Consider the following 20769-nt stretch of genomic DNA (forward strand, 5'->3'; position numbering starts at 1 on the left):
AAATATCTGCATGTGTCACCATTTTAACCACAGAGGTACTCATTTTCCCTCATGGGTCCTTAACAGCTAACAGGTTTCCTGAGAGTAAAGTAACAAATAAAAATAGTTTTTTTTTAAGAAATTTTAGAATAGTGCATTAAGGAAGTCCGTTTCCACCACTGAATAAGAAATAAAAAAAGAGAACAATTCTGACTTTTTTCTTAGTATTGTGTGATATTAACTCGCAATTGCAAGTTATAAAGTCAGAATTGCATAATATAAACTCCCAATTGCAAGAAGTCAGAATTGTGAAATCTAAACTCGCAAGACTCACAAGTCAGAATTGCAGTATAGGCATTTTTTCTAGCAATTCTGACTTTTTCCTCACAATTGCGTGATATAAACTTGCAATTCTGACTTCTTTTCTCAGAATTATGAGATATAAACAATTGCAAGTTATAGAGTCCAATTCTGAGGAAAAAAGACACTACTATTTTCTTACAGTTGCAAGTTTTTATCTCACAAGTGTGACTTTATTTCTCAGAATTGCGAGATTATATCTCACAGTTCTGACTTTATAACTTGCAATAACGAGTTTATATCTCACAATTCTGAGAAAAAATGTCAGAATTGCAAGATGTAAACTCCCAATTGTGAGAAAAAAAGTTAAAACTGTGAGATAAAGTCACAATTACCTTTTTATTTGTATTCAGTGGTGAAAACAAGATTCCATTGCAAAGCAAGCAAAATGAGTAAAAAAGCAATAAATGTCAGAATTGTGGGATATAAACTCGCAATTATTAAATTTGTTTCTCGCAATTGCGAGTTTATATCTCACAATTATGACTTTTTTTCTCATAATTGTGAGATATAAACACAATTGTGAGTTATAAAGTCCAATTTGGAGGAAAAAAATATGTATTTTCTTACAGTTGCAAGTTTATATCTCACAGTTCTGACTTTATACCTCACAATTATGAGTTTATATCTCACAATTCTGGCGAAAAAAAGTCTGAATTGCAAGATGTATACTCACAATTGCGAGAAATACCTTTTTTTTCAACTGCTTACACACATTTTCAAAACTTTGCCTCTTTTTTTCAAAACTTTACACACAAATCCAAGAATTGCACACACAAAATGTCTTGCAAAATGAAGCACTGCATTCAAAATCTCACAAACACATCTCAAAAGCAAACATTTGTCTTACGTTGCAAACACCTTTGCCATAACATTATATTTTTGGATATATACACAGTTATTCAAAACCTAAAACTCTTCTTTCATGAGCTCCTATGTACATTTCTGTTCAAGACTGAAAGAAATTGGCAGAGATATGTTGAAAAATTCATGGTAAACACAAAAGCAAGATTGAAACCAAACTTTTTTTTTTTACTGTAAGCATTTGTGGTTGTGAATACAGTATTACACAGTATAAAAGAAAAGAAATACATCAACCATGTGTAGTTGTGTAGATGTGTATTTATAGGCCTATTCTAAAGTAAAGCAATGAGTGTTTGCACATGTAAGGAGTTAGTGTAAGGCACTGGTGAATTAGTGTGTGGTTTTGCAGATTTGGTGTTTGGTTCTGGAGTTTGAGTGTCAGGTTTCAGAAACTGTGTGACAAGTAAAGATTTGGTTTGTAAGCAGTTGAAAAAACCGTAAAGTCAGAACTGTGAGATAAACTGTGAGATCAGTGGTGGAAACAAGCTTCCATAGTACAAAGCCCAAGCAAAATGAGTATAAAAGCAATACATGTCTGATTCATCCCTTCGATGTTAGCGTCGGATCAGTCCTATACATTGTGCAAATCACTGCTGACGTTTATACCTGTCTTTAGTGAAGTAAATAACTGTCTGGATGAATTATTATGGCTCAGGTTGTCGTGAGACTCTGTGCAGTACTGAAGTGCTTGTCACGCTGTGACAGATGAAATGTTCAATGCCACCAGGGCCCCAAAGTAAATAGTCTGTGCTCGAATTTAAGTTTCCACTCAGACGTTTGACACTTCACGCTTTCATGACCTTGTTTGGTTTAATAATGCCTTGCTTATTTACTTGTGTTTTGAAATAGTAATCACTGCAGGACTTCAGCATTCGCTCACAAGGGAGCTGTCACAATCAAAATACAAGTTCCCACACAAGAGCACTCAAATGGGAAATTATTCAGGTACAGATTGATATATGAAAGGAAGGGACAGCAATTAAAAGGATCATTCATTCACATGTCTGGTTAGTTTTAATAACAAAACTACATTAACTTTTAAGTGGTCATATCAAAATTTCTTTAAATTCATTATTTATTTATTTATTACTCCCCATGAGTATCTATGTATTTATTTTTACAGTATATGCAGTGTTCAAACGTTTGGGTTAGTAATATTTTTATGTTTTTGAATGTATTCTTTTATTCTTAGCCAGGCTGCATTAATTTGATAAAAAAAATACAGTAAAATCAGTAATATTGTGAAATATTATTACAATTTAAAAGAATTGTTTTCAATTTGAATATATTTTAAATTGTACTTTATTCCTGTGATCAAAGCTGAATTTTCAGCATCATTACTCCAGTCTTCAGTGACACATGATCCTTCAGAAATCATTCTAATATGCTGATTTAGATTTTTTTTCTTTCTTCAAATTTAGACTGGGGAAGAAGGTACAAAAGGATTATTTGAATAGACAAAGGAAATTTAGTTTCCTCCTGATATGATCCCTTTAACAAGCCGATGAGTGAAGTTTGCATCAACTTAACTGTTCTTGATGTTTTTTAGACAGAAACACTGCGCTCATCCACATGTTCAACTTACAACTGCGGCAAACTACAACACATGTATTCACTCACACAGTCATGTTCTCTGTCTCCCTCACTCACTCTCTCCGTCTGTCTCCTGTCCACCTACACACATAGAAAACCATGTCTTTCTGTCTCTCTGATAAAGATGTCTGCAAATGAAGTGATTTCTCAGGGCTGATGCCAACTGGTTGGCACTGGATTCCCGTCTGACACTCAACTATAAAAGCTGCACAAAGATGCTGACACTCTCACTGCTGGCCAATTTGATCTGTGATACTATTAGAAATAGTATCTGTGATACTGCTCCTAGACGGAAAATCATAACCTTCATATGCACACAATGAGAGGTACCAGTGTATTATGTGCTGATTTGATTATATGTGACCCTGGACCACAAAACCAGTCATAAGGGTCAATTTTGTCGAAACTGAGATTTATACATCGTCTGCACGCTGAATAAATAAGCTTTCCATTGATGTATGGTTTGTTATGATACGACAATATTTGGCCGAGATACAACTATTTGAAAATCTGGAATCTAAGGGTGCAAAAAAATCTAAATATTAAGAAAATCGCCTTTAAAGTTGTTCAAATGAAGTTCTTAACAATGCATATTACTAATCAAAAATGACGTTTTGATATATTTACAGTAGGAAATTCACAAAATATCTTCATGGAACATGATCTTTACTTAATATCCTAATGATTTTTGGCATAAAAGAAAAATCAATAATTTTGACCCATACAATGTATTTTTGGCTATTACAACAAATATACCCCAGCGACTTGAGACTGGTTTTGTGCTCCAGGGTCACATATATCAATGAGATTAATACCCAATATCGTCAGATAAAAAACGTAATACAGATATATTGTGCATTCCCAATATAATAAGGAAGTGATCATATAAAATATTTAAATGAGCTTAAATAAATCAATTAAAATACATACCTTTCTGTGTCAAGTGGGAAAATTATCCCCCTGATGTAAACACAAACTTTTATTTTGGATGCGATTAATCACGATTAATTGATTTGACAGCAAAAAATATGTTTGAATATTTTTACTGTAAAATGAGACAAATACTGATTAATAGTGATTTTTTTTGTAGTGTGGCTTTTTTTTTTTTTTAGTTAAAAAGAGGCAACTACTTTAAGCAAAACTAGCCAGCTGTGTGTGTAAGAGAGAGAAAGTAAAAGAGACTAGGCTCAGAGACTAGCTAGTACACACATATCAGTTTCACTGCAGCCCATACAGTGTGCCTTTACTGCTGATTCCAGACCAGAGTGCAGTCTATTCTTGGAAGAGGTTGGAAACCTCAGGAGATGCAAGACTGGAAATGGAGTAAAAGGAGAATTTAACAAAGGCAGCGAGTGTGTGTGTGTGTGTGTGTGTGTGTGTGTGTGTGTGCATAAATCTGCTCCTGACTTTGCATAAGGACTCTGAAACTAGATAGCATTTAAGAGCTCCAGCACCAAACCCCAAAGGCTCTTGGACCAGATTCAGCACCTCTGGCATCAAGCGCTCTGTGCTGCACTCTCTGCATAGGCTCTTAAGTTGATTGGTGGCCACATCACAGTGTGTCTCAAAGTTTATAATATATGATCCGTCCTGAAGTGTTTAAAGATACGCTGTGCCACCAGGCCAACGTTATTTTATTGCCACATGTGATAGAGGCACAATCATTCAGACTGGTCTGATGATATCTGTGTCCGGTCATTGAAATAAAATAGATGATAAATTCCCAGTTCTGTTTTCACCTAATGAAAAGGCTCTTTTTCCCTTGATATTTTTTAAATGATTATGAGCATAGCTGAATTAAAATGAAATCTCTGTACTATGTGAATTATTCTTGCTAGACAACAATGATATGGTTTATACTGTAGCTCTACATTCTTACTGTACATAAACAACTGTTTTTATTCCCTGTTTATATACAACTGTTCAAAAGTTGGGGTAACATTTTTTATTTGTATTTTAAAGAAATTTATAATTTTTTAATTATAAGTAGTAATAAGTAAGTAATAAGTAGTTTATTCTTATTATCAAAGAATCCTGAAAAAAAATGTGTCACGGTTTCCACATAAATATTAAGCAGTTTTCAACATTGATCAAATTAATCTTTGCATCACAGGAATAAATTACATTTGAAAATATATTAAAATAGAAAACAGTATTTTAAATTATAACAATATTGTCAGACTCTGTTCCATGTTTTGTGTGTGTCCTGCTCCCCATGTGCCTTCCCATGCCCTTATTTGGTTAGTTTCCTGTTCCTCCCCTGATTAGTGTTTCATTGCTCCCAGGTGTGTCTCGTCATCCCCTCCTCCTGTGTGCGTGTATAAAGTGTTCCCAGTCCCAAGTTCTCTGTCCGCTGTGAACGTCTTCGTGTGAACGTCTTCCTGTGTTCGTCTCCCTTGGTTCATGCAAATAAAGTCCTGTCAGCATATTCTCCAGCGTCTCCTCGTCCCTCGTGTGTGTGCAACGTGACAAATATTTCACAATATTACTATTTTTGTCACAATTCCGAGTTTTTTTCTCACAACTTTATACCTCACAATTCAGATTTTGTTTGAGGAAAAAAAATCAGAATTGCGAGATATGAACTCAGAATTCTTTCTTTCTTACAATTATGATTTTGCAATTATGAAAAAAAATTTGAATTGTGAAGTATAAAGAGTTGCGAGAAATAAAACACTTTTTTCCTCTGAATTCTGAGTTTGCATATCATAATTAGTGTTTTTGTTTCTGCCACTGAATAAAAAATAAAAAAGGTAATTGCTACTTTTTATCACATAATTCTGACTTTTTTATCACTATTGATAACTCACAATTCTGAGTAAATACATATCACAATTCTGATTTTTTTTCTTCTCAGAATTGTGAGCCAAAAAGTTGCAACCTTTTATTTATTTATTTATTTATTTTTATCCCGTGGCGGAAACAGGCCTTCATATATATCTCATAAGGAATGTTGAGGGAAACATCTGAGACAAAGTTTGATACTTAAAGGAAACACAACTGAGAACTTATTGAAATAAATGTGCTTTTCACACTTGCACAATAACATTTTCTGCTGGATAAAGCTGGGAAGTATTACACATTGATGTGTTTGCATATTGAAAAGGAAAACAGTTCTTGAGTGCTGGTGCCTGTGATGAGTAACATCAGCCTGATTTTCATTAAAAAACTCCATGCTCTGAATTCTCAAGGAGTGAAAGGGCACGACATAAAAAAAAAAAACATTAAGAATAAACCCACGGGAGCTGATGGCAGTGATCCCCAGAGCAGCAGGAGGACACACAGCTGGTATTAAGACAGAGACTTTTGCATAAATCTGGATGGTAATCTCTCACTCAGATGATGAGATTGTCGCTCTCGCTTGCACTAATTCTCCTGAAGGAATCCGAAGATTACAAGCATCTCGAGAATACCTTGCTGGAAGCGATTGATGCCTCTCTGATTAGTGTCTGACGGCAACAGGGCCTTAAACACAAGTTTGGTATGTACAATGAGATTTATCTGCACAAATGGAAGGAAGGGGGTGGAGAGACAGAGAGATGGTGGCATACATTTGGTTAAAATAAACAAGCCTAACCTGTATTTGTGTTTTATATAACTTAAAGGGATATTTCCCCCCAAAATGAAAACATTGTCATAATAAACTTACCATCAAGTCGTTCCAAATCTGACCTCCTTTCATCTGTGTAATACAAAAGAAGTTATTTTGAAGAATGTTTACACAGCCTTTACCCATACAATGAAAGTCAATGGGGTCCAAAACAACTATGAACATCACTGACTTTCATTATATGACCATCTTCTTTTGTGTTCCACAAGAAAGAATGTCTATACTACAGCTGCATAATTAATCAAAATAAAACCAAAATTATGATATGGCGATAATCAAATTGCAAAGGCTGTGATTTAATTAAATAGATATATGGGATTTTGCGTTTCAAAGTGAAGTGTGGCTCTGTGTTCATTTACACGCGAGCAGCTCTTTATCCACTGGTGTTTGCAGTGTCTCAGAGCGGCTCCACACAAACTCCATCTCTGCATCTGCTTTGAGTTTGGGTCACTTTAACATGCACCAAAATAAGTGTTTGATGGTTTTGCATTTGCAAATGAAAAAATTTGTATTGTAATTTTACAATTGTAATGTCAAATAAAATTATTATTATTATTATTATAATTTTTAAAATACTCATTTTTATTTTACAGTTTAAATTTTAAATTATATTTTACTGTGTACATTTTAAATTATTATTTATTATTATTACTCATTATTTTATAGCCACATTGATTGTATTGATATTCACAATTGATAATCACAACATTTTGTCCAAAATCTGCAGCAACAAACAAGCATTGCGAACCTGGAATTTTTTTAAATCACAATTTTTTTTCAGAAAAATCTTAATTAGAATTGTACATGCATTTCTTTCTTCTGTGGAACACAAAAGAAGATATCCTGAAGAATGTTGGTAACTATACAGTTTCCCAGTTTTCATTGTACAAACAAAAATACATTGGAAGTCACTGGGAAACTGTATAGTTACCAACATTCTTCAGGATATCTTCTTTTGTGTTCCATGGAAGAAAGAAATGCATAATGGTTTGGAATGACCTGAGGGCGAGTAAATGATGACAGAGTTTTTATTTTTGGAGTGGGCTATCACTTTAAGTTCCCTTTCTTTGTTGCGTTCTGGTCAAAGCTCTCATTGTGGTTTTCCCACTGCTTCCTTATGGATATTCAGGGAGTAATAAATAAATAACACAAATTGACAATGCAGCAAGCCTTCTAAATATCCCAGAAGCAGCTAGATTAATGAGAGGCACCAACAGAACACACTTCTATTGTGAGAATGCCACGCAGTCTATATAAAGGATTGTTATTCTATCGCTGCACGTGGGACATGCTGCACTCCTTCATGCATTGCTAATGTAATGCCTGTAGTGCTCCATTTCCAAACATGCCTGATGCTTTATGCTATCTTACACATACAGACACACACACACACACACACACACACTCATTACAGGTCATCACTTCTCCAATACACACATGAACACGCTTTCCACAGTCCTGCATCTTTACTTACAACACAATATCTCAAATACCAACACAATAATACAAAATTATAGGGGATGTGCATTGCAGAAGCGCTTGTCTTCAAAAAGTACCCAATGAAAGCTGTTAATGTGTCTTAAGTTGGATCTCAGCGCAATCTCTCTTGGTCTATCACATCTTGTTTTGCCTTTATCCGCTTGAATGCTGGAGTGCCTGCTTGACGAGGCATCGCGAACGAACAGAGGATTCAGAAGATGAGAGATTCGGTGTGTGTGTGTGTATGAGGGGAGGGGATTAATATCCTGAATCGTGGCAGCAGATGGGATTTTTTTCACTATTGTCTGCCGTAGACCTCTCAACGTAACACGATCATGTAAATGAAACCACATCCATTGTTACATGTGGAAAAGTGAGAAGCTGCCGTGCAATACATACAGTGTTCCACTGCGTTTTGTACTGTGCGCTGCAACATTTCTGCATGCACATTTCTTTACACTCTTAAAACAAAGGTTCCAAAAGGGTGTTTTATAAAAGAAAAAAATAGAATGAACTATTCTGGGTTCCCCAAAGAACCTTTAAGTGAACAGTTCTTAAAACCAGTGGTTCTCAATTCCAGGCCTTGTGACCCGCCGCTCTGCACATTTTCTCAACAATTTAACACAAATTAACAGGGTTCATACAGTTGATAATGCAGTACTCTGGCTATTCTTGCCCATAACTACATAATAATGATAGAGTGTACAAGCCCTGTGCAATGGATCAACACCTCTGACTCAGTCGGTTACTCAGAGTATCGATTTATGCTCTGTGGTAAAGAAACCCTTTAGAGGAGGATCATAAACATGCTTGAAGAAGCTCTGCAAAGTCACCTGAGACGAGTAGGGTAATGAGAGGGAATATTCATGTGACTGCAAACACATTTTACAAGAGGTGTGTATTTTATAGCACGTAAGAGACCTGGTAGCCTAAAAGTTTACTGGCACTGTTCATCAAGATGAATCCATCTCACATGTCTTAAACGGACAGTTCACCCAAATTCATCAAACCTGTATGACTTTCTACAGGAGATATTTCAAAGAATGTTGGGGTCTAAGCAACATTGGACCCCACTCTCTTGCATTGTGTCTCAAAATATCTTCTTTAATTAAGCAATTGGCAACAGAATTTACATTTTTGGGTGAACTATCCCTTTAAATCTTATTGGAGTAAAATCATACTGTAGACATTCCATTCTTTTTTAGCTTAGATTTACATAAGCACGTGTGCAACATATTTACAGCTGTCTAAAGCGGTCTCACACTCAGTCACTCACATATTCAAAACTGCATGACTCAGAATGGCCCTCAGCAGGGAGCTGATATTCACAGATGTGGATCATTTTTAGACACAGACGGTGAAGAATCCAAACTCATGACATTAGCAAAAATACATGCAAAGCACTGGAGAAAAAATAATAATTTGCTGTCAACACATATAGCTTCCACTCTATGCTGATGCATATATAATAAATGGTAACAACTTACAGTTTTACATATGCATAGGCTTTACAGATCAGCTTCAGATACTCGTATGTCTTTCAAAGAACCTTTGTTTTAAGAGTATATGGGGTGAAATCACTATCATGTATGACCAACAACACCCTTCTGAAGTGACTGTAGAAAAAGATCTCTGGTACATCAACTGTATAATGATTACTTTAAGTACATTTCATTACCTCATACAGTAAATACATTTACAAAATGTAAAACATATTTTTTTATTGGTGCTACAACTTAGTAATAAGTACCTAGTAGGTTTTAAAACTACTATAATGTGTAGCAGACAAACATGTGAATGTGTTATCAAAGTTTGAAACGCAAAATCATTGGAGTTACAGATGTTGAAACAAGGGTTTACACCCCTTACACGTTCTCCCCAACGTGAACTTTTGATGTATATTATATAATTGTGCTATGTGTATTATTAACTGCTGAAAGTTATTGTAAAGTCTCACCAAATTAACTTTTGATCACTTTTATTATAGGAGCCACGCACACTTACCGCCTGTTCGATGGCGCATCTTTCTTTTGCTTTTTATTCATCACAGCAGGGACACAGTTCGTGAGCTCGGTCCAGTCCGCGTGCAAACCGCAACTCCAGCCCGTGGAGAACCGCGAGAAGAGCCACGACTCCGCTTTACCGGGTCGGTGACACGTGCATTTCTTCTGGCCGGAGCGGCAGTCGCACGGGCGTTCCAGGTGGATGTTCCGCACCAGGTGCCTCCCGAACGTCGTTCCTCCGGTCTTCTGGATGTGGAGGAACACGATCACGTCGTTCTCCTTGATGTCGAAATCCACGTGGCGTTCGAGGTCCTCGCGCGTGAAGTTGAATTTAGACGGGAATCTAAACGGAGCATCCTCGCCCGGATCCGGAGACTTTCTCTTGACGTCTGCTGGATATTTGGAGAACGGAAAACTCTCTCCATTACCAAACCGACAGGACGTGCTGCCCGCAGGACAGATGTACTGATAGCCGATCATGACAAATAAAACGGTCAAAACAGGAACTAAAAGAAGTTTGTTGGATTTATCATCCATTGCAAAGACAATGAATCGTATGATCACGCCATTGGTGATGCTGTCGCCGCTGAATGAGTCCTCCAGGTGCTCCACGGATGCTGCTCGCAGGCAAAGTCTGATCCGGCAAGACGAGCGTCTCAACGCAGACGAGCTCAGCAAATCGCCTTCAGTTAGATCATAGTTACATAAAGGACAGTTGGACCGTCAAATCCTAGACAGAAAGGAAAAACCAGCCTTGCGTTTCCACATTGTACTAAACTTTGAACATCCATCTGCAGTGCAGATCGTCTCTATGTTTAACGTAAATTTTAGCCGTCCTCGTCCGATAGAATATAACGTGAGGCTTGGCTGTGGAGATGAGATCCGGACCCATTGTAAAACACATCCAAAGATCCGCTCCGTCGCGCCGAGCTTTAACGCTGATTGCGCTGCTTTGTGATGCAGGTTTCCGAGATGAGCTTTAAGAAGTTGAGTTCCTGTTGTAACTTGCTTATCCTGTGAGGAGAGAGAGAGAGAGATAGAGAGGGGTTAAGTGGGATAGTTAGAGTTGATCCCCATTACAGTGGGTGGAAAAGAAGCACACACTGATGGTGCAAAATACCGTCAAATTCTTGAGGAAAATCTGCTGCCTTCTGCCAGAAAGTTGTCAATAAGAAGAAGCTTTACCTTCAAACATGACAATGACCCCTATGCATGGGCCGGTATGAGATTTTGACGGTATGATAAAAAAAATATCACGGTATTGTCGTTACAGCTCTAAAAATGTATTTTTAAATGACTGGGTAAAAAAAACAATTTCCGCTGAACACAATATATTTTGTTTTTGAGCAACATACAGAATGTTAGGAACAGTAGAATTTGTTTATTTTTTCTTTGATTTGTTTCCTAAAATATTCCTACACTTTCAGTCTTTGAGGAGACATGAGAAAACAGCGCATACCGCAGGAACGGTATAACCGGAAATATTAGCGGTTTTGAAACCGTGACATTTTCAAATCGCGGTATACCTTGAAACCGGTAATCGGCCCATGCCTAGACCCAAAGCACACAGCAAAACTGAGCACACAGTGGTTGAAGGAGAAAAAGGTGAATGTCCTTGCATGGCCTAGTCAGAGTCCAGACTTAAAGCCCATTGAACATCTGTGGAATGACTTGAAGACTGCAGTCCATAAATGGTTACCATCAAATTTAACTGAACTTGAGCAGTTCTGCAAAGAAGAGTGGGCACATATCACAAAGTCTAGAAGTGCAAAGTTAGTAGAGACAAATCCCAACAGACTAAATACTGTAATTAAAGTAAAAGGGGGTTCAACAAAATACTGACACAAGTGATTCTGTTTTTTTATTTTTATTTTCTGACATGTTGGTGTTATATCTTTCACTTGGATGTTATAAGTTGCACTGCGTAAATACAGATGGATAAAGCAAAATCCATGTCTTCATTTCAGGCTGCAAAGTAACAAAATGATTATTTTAATTAATAGATTATTTTAAAGGGGTTATTCTTTTCTATACCCACTGCATAACCAAATCAAGTCTAAATGTACCAAATGTACCCAAAAGTGAAGCGAAATTTCGCTTTTGGGGTCCTAAATCGATGGGAGTGACAGAGCTCAATTCATGGGAAAACACTGGTGAGGAAAATGACAGAAATCTGAGGTAAAACCTGCTAATGTAATAAAAATGTAAAATGTCATTTAAAAATGTTAAAGAGCAAGAAAAGATGATTTAGAAAATGAGTAAGATATTTTATGGAATAATATATGGAAGTGTTTAATCTTAATGGATATTTTAGGGAGAATTACCTACTTATTTTTCATTTAAGTTGATTTAATAAATGGATATTTAAACCTTTATGTAAGCCTATGTTGGCAAAAAAAAATATATATATAGTCAAGTATAAGTCCCTGTCTTGCTTGTTAAAGAGACAAATAAGTTTTACACTTTGTGTCCTACTTTACTAGTATTGCCTGAAAAAAAAAAATCCGGGGTTTGGTCAGAAGAGGGTTTTTAATGTTCTTCTTTCCAGTGTTTGGAAGTTCTTAAATTTTGCTTCCCATAAATGTATAATGTCAGGTTATATGGTATTTGGATTTAAATTGAAAGTGCAAGGAAATGTAAAATTTCCATTTCTTTTCTAATTGGTTCTAGTAAACCCATTACAATACTCCCTGGTGTCTCTTACCCCAAATAACCTCTCAGTCAGAGCTGTGGTGCAGAGAGTAGTGCATTGCTCCTGACATATGAAGCACTGCTGAGGCTTGTGGGAATCTATTGTGGAGCCTGGCCTGGGTCACACATCCCGGTTCTGTTCACCCTCTCTCTTCCTGTACTCTTCTGTTGCTTCTCAACTGACCTACTAAATAAAGGCAAAAGGCTGATAAACAAAGTAAAAAAATCCCCCACTCATATCAGTATTAAAAACAACATTTAGGCATAACAGTGACTATTCAATAAGAGTAGGATATCTAAAAGTGAAGAGATCACGGTATGTGCAAATATAGCAACTTAGAAACTCATAATACTTGATATTAGTGCTGTCAAATGATTAATCGCAATTAATCGCATCCAAAATAAAAGTTTTTGTTTACATAATTTATGCGTGTGTACTGTGTATATTTAGTATGTATATATAAATACACACACACATGCATGCATATATTTAAGAAAAATATGTTTTGTTTATACATAAAATATTTGTTATAATATAAATTATGTATGAATATTAATATATATACATGTAAATATTTTTTAAATATATACATGTATGTTTGTGTATTTATATATACATAATAAATATACACAGTACACACATATTATACAAACAAAAACGATTATTTTGGATGCGATTAATCGCGATTAATTGTTTGACAGCACTACTTGATATCAATCAATCCACTGTTGTCCAAATAAATTATGACTGCACTTTGAATACAATACATAATTATTCTGGCGAGAATGATGGTTTTTCTACTTCAAAATTTCATGTTTAATTAAATGTGTTACTTGCTGTTTCTGTGTAATTGTATGTTAAATTTACTAGCAGATTTTGAGTAAAAAAAAATTATACACTAATGTTTTTTCAGCTGCTTAATGTTAAACAGACAATGTGTTTTTTTTTTTGTTTTTTTTTTGTCATTTTATGACATAGCAGTGAAGCAAATGTTGCACTTTTGGCCTTGATTTGCCTAATGATGCAATCATCCATTCATCCACAGCATATTTCTTTTTGAAAATGATTAAAAATGAAAACATCAGTATACAATTTTGATATTTTTTTCTAGCCATCAACCTGGCAGCATTTCAGCACCACGGACAGCTCTAAACAATAGACCTATATTTGCAGATACTTTCCCATGCCATCAAATCTGTATCAATATATTGTGCTTTTCAAGACAATCTATAATTGAATCGAGTATTAGATAATCATTTGACAGTTTTACCTGTCAAAGATAAGACAACAAAGCAATAATTCAACCATTTGGGTTTTGTTGAACTTGCTGTAATCGAATGTCTGTATTTATCTCCAGGGCTCTTGTTGTGTAGAGCCTGTTGGGGTGGAAAAAAACATCTTGTTCCTCAAACCATTTAAATGGAGGTTTATAACATTTTTCCCACAACAATCACTAATGACCTAATAACTTCATAATAACTCCACCTCAAAATCACCCCCACTCCTTTTCATAACAAAGTGACCAATCCTGAGCTAAAATGCAATCTTTTTGATAAGGTTGGGTGAATGGTCAGAAGGAATGGGAGTCGAAAAGATTCTAGTTGCGATTTCTTCAGTTCTTTTAGTTACAGTTTTATTCATCTTGTGTAATACACAAGCACAGATAATTTCTCCCAGGATAATTAGAGATGCATCCAGCTTTGACAAGTTTAAGATTATTAGAGAGTGTATGGCTATGTCTGTGTAGATTCAAGGAAGTGGCTATCTTTGGAACGGTAAACATCTCATGAACACAGAGCTGGTAATTTATCTTTCTGTTGAGTGCATTTACATACATTAGTCATAAGCACCACAGGAGCCTTGACAAGAAGATGGGGACAATTATTCTCTTTTTTTTTTTTTTTTTAAGACACGACACAGTCTGGAGGCTATTATTGGTTAGCTGCCTTAAGTGTCACTGTTGACTTCTTATATAACAAAATACAACATTTTCAAACGACATGCACAGACCTGATTCAGTGTGGATGCTTGAACAGGGTTTCTGCAGCTTTTATGAAGGTTAATTTAAGTCTTTTTAAAAGTTATTTTTAAAGAAATTCTAAGGAATAAAGGGAACACAATACGTCCATATGTTCTTTAAATGTAAATGTCTAGGGAGCACACAATGAATTGTATTAGCAAAATTTCAACACTTCCATTATTTTTGTATTTATTTTCAAAAGAAATTGATTAAGGCTTAACTTAACTTAGTTGATTAACCTGCTCCCAACCACAGAACAGAGTTATTTTCATATATTTTTTACTATTATGGTTTTTCTTAAGATTTTGAATTAGATTTTATTTTTACATTTTATGTTTTCACTTTAGTTTTAATTAAAGTTTTAGTAATTTTGTTGTGTTTTTCTCCTTTTGTATGTTTTAAAATGCCTTTATAGTTTTTATTAATTTTATTTATTTAGTTCTATTTATTTTAGTACTTCAAGTTAAATCAAATTAAAATGAGAAATGTAGCTGAAATAAAATGTTTATATATATATATTATAGCAGTTAACATTTATTTTATTTCAAGTAACAATTGTTTTTATGTTTTTAGTTTTAGTTCAATATAATTCAATTCAGTTCAAGTTTATTTGTATAGCGCTTTTCACGATGCAAATCGTTGCAAAGCAGCTTTACAAAAAATGTAAGTTTATAAGTAAATTTATCTTGATATATGTACTGGAAAACAAAACAAAAATACTAAGGAACATTTTTTTTTTTTTTTTTTGCAGTGCATGCCACATTTAATGCCGTGGTTTTATACATTCAAAACTTTCTGCCCCGATTTAAGACTTTTTAAGGCCTTATAATTTGTTGAGGAGAAAATTAAGACTTATTTAATACCTGCAGAAACCCAATTTTAAAAACAAATGAACCAACTGAACTTATTAGAAAAGCAATGAAAATGATCAATTGTACAAGCAAAACTAACTGAATACATTTGTGAGACAAGAATAGATGATTTTTCCTTGGAAATTGGTGGAAATGAAACATTTGCATACAGTATGTTGCTGGCGAATAATACACAGTACCTGTGAGAATGGATATGTGACTCACAGTACGATTTGATATCATAATAAAGCAAGAAGCATCAACACTGACAACATAAAAGCTCCTATGCTCACAGTACGCTCTCCGCTGAAGCAGCACCCTGCAAATATGTAGTCCTGCGGTTTTGAGAGAAATCCATACAGGACTTTGATTAATGCAGCAGCTATGAGCTTTAGTCCTGCGTTCTCCCAGCTGAGAGAAGTAATCAGTGTTCTTGTTCTGCCTGCACAGAGAGACAAAGAAAGAGAGACTACAGAGGGAAGGGGGCGTTAGCTGAGGCCCAGTATACATAATCGTGATGTTTCCCTTGTTTGTTTGATTATGTGGTTTGATAATGCTGACTATTAAGCTTCCCAGGGGGCCTCAGAGAAAGTGATTGAAAATGGGAGGTTGCTCAGAGGGGGTTTACTGACTTACTGCAACACACTTCAGTGCCTCTGCCACTTTTGAGGTTCATAACCTTGCTGTTTTTTTTTGGAGAGCACTCCTCTAGATTACTTGTCTGACATTACAATAGTCAAGAAGGGTTTGTGTATTCTCAGAAATTTAAAATGAAATCATTCGACATATGTTGAGTCAGACCTCTTTATGGTTTAAAACATTTAAGCCAAATAGTTCAGCCCCCAAAATGAGCAGTTCTTTGAAATATTTACTCATCCACATGTCATTCCAAACCAGAGATGGTCAAAAGTGGATTTTCAAAAAATAAATGTAAAAATGTCGATAAATAAATCAGTTTGTGGAAGGCTAGTCGACTTGTCAACCATCCTGATAATCACTTTTGCAAATGCTGTTATTTTCAATAACAGTATTGGTATTATTAACTAAAACTAAAATGAAAACTATTAAAAACATTTATGTTAATAAAATAAAATAAATGTTAAATGAAATTCAATTAAATCATAAAAAATGTAAAAAATAAAGAACTGTTTATTCAGATTTTCAGTTGCCATGGGACCATTTCTAATTTTATTTTTGTTTCGTTTTCTAAACTTACTAAAACTGAAAATAACTAAACTGAAACAATAATATTTTTTTGAATAAAAACTATTAAAAACAACAAAAACAACAACATTATTAAAACTTAAATGAAAATGGAAAATATAAAAATAAAAACTAATTCAAAATATTAATATATACTATAACATATTATATAAATGATACTAAAATTATATATGAAACTAAAATAACACTGCTGTCGACTTCAAAAGGACAAAAAACAAGGCAAAAATCATCTTAAGTATGTCTCTATTGAACATTATTTCATGTCTTCTGTAGTCAAATGAAAACGTTATTTCTAAATGTATGTTTAAACATTTAAAATGTCCATTTTTGTATGTATTAAGAATGTTATGAGAATGTTTGAATGTTCTCTCAACGCTTAAAACACCCCTTTTTTATATTTAAAGAACATTTTCTCTTCCATTTCGTCATTTTCAATGATCACTTTGAAACTGTTATTTCTCAATGTTTTTTACATTTTCAAAATGCCCAATTTTTTTATGTATTAAGGCTGTTTCTTGGCCATGCGAATGTTAGAGGAACATTTCATTCTATCATTTTGGAAACATTATGAGAAAGTTCTATTGTTATTATTGAAGAACATATTGAACATAGTTTTGAGAATTCAAAGGCATTCCGAGAACATTGTTTTAAGGACACTTCCTCTCAGCATTAAACGCGCAGTATATCAAATATTAATAATGTTATAAGAACATTCCATAAACATTATTTTAAGAATGTTTTGTCCTAACATTCACATAACCATTAAAGTTATGGGAATGTTCCCTTTTAGCTGGGATGATAGTGAGTAAAGAAATGACACAATTTTCTGAACTGCTCCTTTAAGAGGTGCTAGAAATTTTGATAGAATCCAAAATCGCAACAGATACTCCATTGTACGTGGGTCATTTTTTGAAACTCTGGGCTTCTCTCCCATTCTCTGACAGCTTGAGAAGGATCACGGTTGCTGAGGAGGAGTGATGGAGTGATGGAGAGCTGCCGCCGGTTCTACTGTCTGTGTGTCTCATCACAGGCTGTTTGCCCGCTCTGGTAATGCACCATGATGCTCTCCGCTCTGCTGTGATTTTTTTATTGTGCTGTCAGCCAAGTGCAATGAGGAATGGTTCACCAAAGATCACTGAGTCAGCGTCTCTCACCATTGCAGATATACAGCACTGAGAGGGCGGGATTGAGATTCTGCAAAATATTCAATGGATCTACAGTGCTGTCGTACTGCATGAATATCTGCTACCTCCTTCTGAAAACAATCCTCCACAACAATTTCAATTTCAGGTATCATTCATGTTGTAGTACAAACAGTGCAACAGTTTCAAAGCTAAGTATGAGCAATAGTAATGCTTTATTGAGTGCCACTAAAAGTGACAGTATTTTTACCACATGACAAATGTGGTACAAAAGTTTGGCGCTGGTAAGATAAAAGTTTCATTTGTCTCATTTGCTTACCAAGGCTGCATTTATTTATTTAATATTGTGAAATATTATTACTATTTAAAATAACTGTTTTCTATTTTAATATATTTAAAAATTTGTATTTATTCCTGTTATGCAAAGCTGAATTTTCAGCATCATTACTCCAGTCTTCAGTGTCACATGTTCCTTCGGAAATCATTCGAATATGCTTATTTGCTGCTCAAGAAACATTTCTTATTATTATCAATGCTGAAAAAAGTTGTGCTGCTTAAAATTTATTTGAAATAGAAATTTTCTATAACAATATACTGTCACTTTTAATTAATTTAATGCATCCTTAATGTGACCCCAAACTTTTCAACTGTATTGTATTTCCTAGTATTCACCTTTTCCATGCTACATTCTTCTTATTGGAAGATTTAAATTAATATGCATGTACGATAAAACTCCAGTCAATATTTCATGTCTTCATCATCTTAAAACTTCTCACTCAATGTCTTGACTTTTAAACACACTTATATTTCAACAGTTGATTCAGTGAATAAATAGCTGTACTAACCTGCTGATGAAAACATTTCACAAGATTTCTATAGAAAGCATCCCATGTTATTAAAATCCGTGGAATGGCACTGTTTTGTTTAAATAATTTTTTTTAATCATTGACTTTGTCCACATGCTTGGATGGATGGTACAATGGTGCATTTTAGGTTATGCTGAAGCAAAGAAAAAAAGATCAAAAATACAATAAATACATGCTACACACAATTTGAACAACATGGTTTATTGAAACTGGACCAAGGTCTCCTGCAGAAGCATTTTGCTGTGACAGAGACAGCTCTAATATGATAACTGATAGCTGTGTGTGAGCTTGACAAAGAGCAGTGCTGACTTCAGGTTTGTGCTGCAGATCCAATAAACTAACCTGTGTTGTATAAGGCTGCTTTTATATTTATTTATTTTTCAAATGTAATAGTACTCTAAAGTGTTGACTAGACGTTTAGGGTCTTTTAAAGTGGTTTTCGAAGAAAATATTTTGAGAAAATAACCACAGATCCAAAAATGACCCCCGAAATACAGTTGAAACTATGGGAGCCTGTTTCCGCCACAGTTCGGAGGGGGGAAAAAGACAGAATTGCAAGATATAAACACAGAATTATGAGATATAAAAAAAAGAATCAGACTTTTTTTAGTTTTAATTTTTTTTCCACTCACAATTGAGTTTACATTTCATTTCACAATTCTGAGTTTTTTTTTTTAATCTTGCAATTCTGACTTTTTCCTCAGAATTCCAGGTTTACATCTAGCAAGGTTTTTTGTTTGGTTTTTGTTTTTTGTTTTTGTCTCTGCCACGGAATAAAAAAAAAAGAGCGAGGGGGGGATGCCCCCTTGGTAGAATTCGCGGTCCGGGTCGACTTTCGCACCGTCGATTAAAGGTATAAAGGACATATACATCTGAACATTTGGTTGAATTAAATCCTAAGCACTACAGGCTAATTCTGAGTAGGAACTTGGCATGAGGCCCTTGTTGCATGGGTTTGTCCCTGGCTTTGCTCTGTTCTCTCTCAGCCTTCTGTGCCACCCTCCAGTCTCACACAACTTAGCTTTCCGCCACCGCTGGCCTGGTTGCGGGCCAGCTCCATCCCCTCTACAGGGCTTGGCATGGCATTAAAGCTCCCTCACCCAGCATGCTGAACTATGGTGGCACTGAGCTGGATCTCAGTCGGGCAAGAGATCTGTGCGGCCTGGCTTGAAAATAATCAAAAGTACTAGGATGCCATCCTGCAGTGGGCATTCAGACATGAGACATCCAAAGAAAACAAATACATTTCAAATACATTTTTTTCTAAGAAAAAAAAAAGGATTTTGACATTTTAAATATATGAAACACTGCAGTACAAAAAGAGAACATACAAATGTGTTTAGCATTAATGCACACCTTCATTTAAGATAAGATAAGATAAACTTTTTCAAATGGAACAGTTGTGCAGTTGTTGATATTTGTATAGCCAAAAATTCTGATTGTTGATTCTGCTTGTAATGTAAATCAATGAGATCTACAATGATGATTGAGAGATCAAGAAACAAACATTCCATAAAAGTCTAATGAATCATATTTAAAAATAGAAATAATTTGTAACAATATGCACTACCATTCAAAAGTTCAGTACATTTTTACTTAAGGGTCAGTACATTTTTCTTTTTTGTTTAAAAAAATTAAGACTTCTATTCAGCAAGGATGTGTTAAATTGATAAAAAGTAAAGACTTATATTGTTAGAAAAGATTTCTATTTTGAATGAATGCAGTTCATTTTGAATTTTTCAAAGAATCCTGAAAAAAGTATCACGATTTCCAAAAATAAAATATTAAGCAGCACAACTGTTTCCAACATTGATAATAAATCAGCATATTAGAATGATTTCTGAAGGATCACGTAACACTGAAGCCTGGAGTAATGGCTGATGAAAATTTAGCTTTGCATCACAGAAATAAATTATATTTTAAAACATATTAAAATAGACAACCATTATTTTAAATTGTAATAATATTTCAAAATATTGCTGTTTTTTTCTGCATTTTTGATCAAAATCTTGCTGATCCCAAATTGTGCGTGTGTGTGTGTGTGTACATTTTATATGTATTTTTTATTTATTTAATGTCAATCTTT

The 20769-nt window shown here is 34.7% G+C and overlaps 1 protein-coding gene across 1 annotated transcript in view; it reads right to left on the bottom strand.

Moving 5' to 3' along the window:
- LOC107660115 (heparan-sulfate 6-O-sulfotransferase 3-like) overlaps positions 1–10568 on the bottom strand; it is a 28140-nt gene extending 17572 nt beyond the window's left edge. The window contains exon 1 of the mRNA XM_016449347.1: positions 9890–10568. Coding sequence (XP_016304833.1) covers positions 9890–10425 — 536 coding nt within the window. The 5' untranslated portion in view covers positions 10426–10568. The remainder of the gene's footprint in view (positions 1–9889) is intronic.
- Positions 10569–20769: the final 10201 nt, after the last annotated feature.

This window comes from Sinocyclocheilus anshuiensis, unplaced genomic scaffold (assembly GCF_001515605.1).
Source record: "Sinocyclocheilus anshuiensis isolate Anshui unplaced genomic scaffold, SAMN03320099.WGS_v1.1 scaffold55, whole genome shotgun sequence".
Classification (NCBI taxonomy): Eukaryota; Metazoa; Chordata; class Actinopteri; order Cypriniformes; family Cyprinidae; genus Sinocyclocheilus; species Sinocyclocheilus anshuiensis.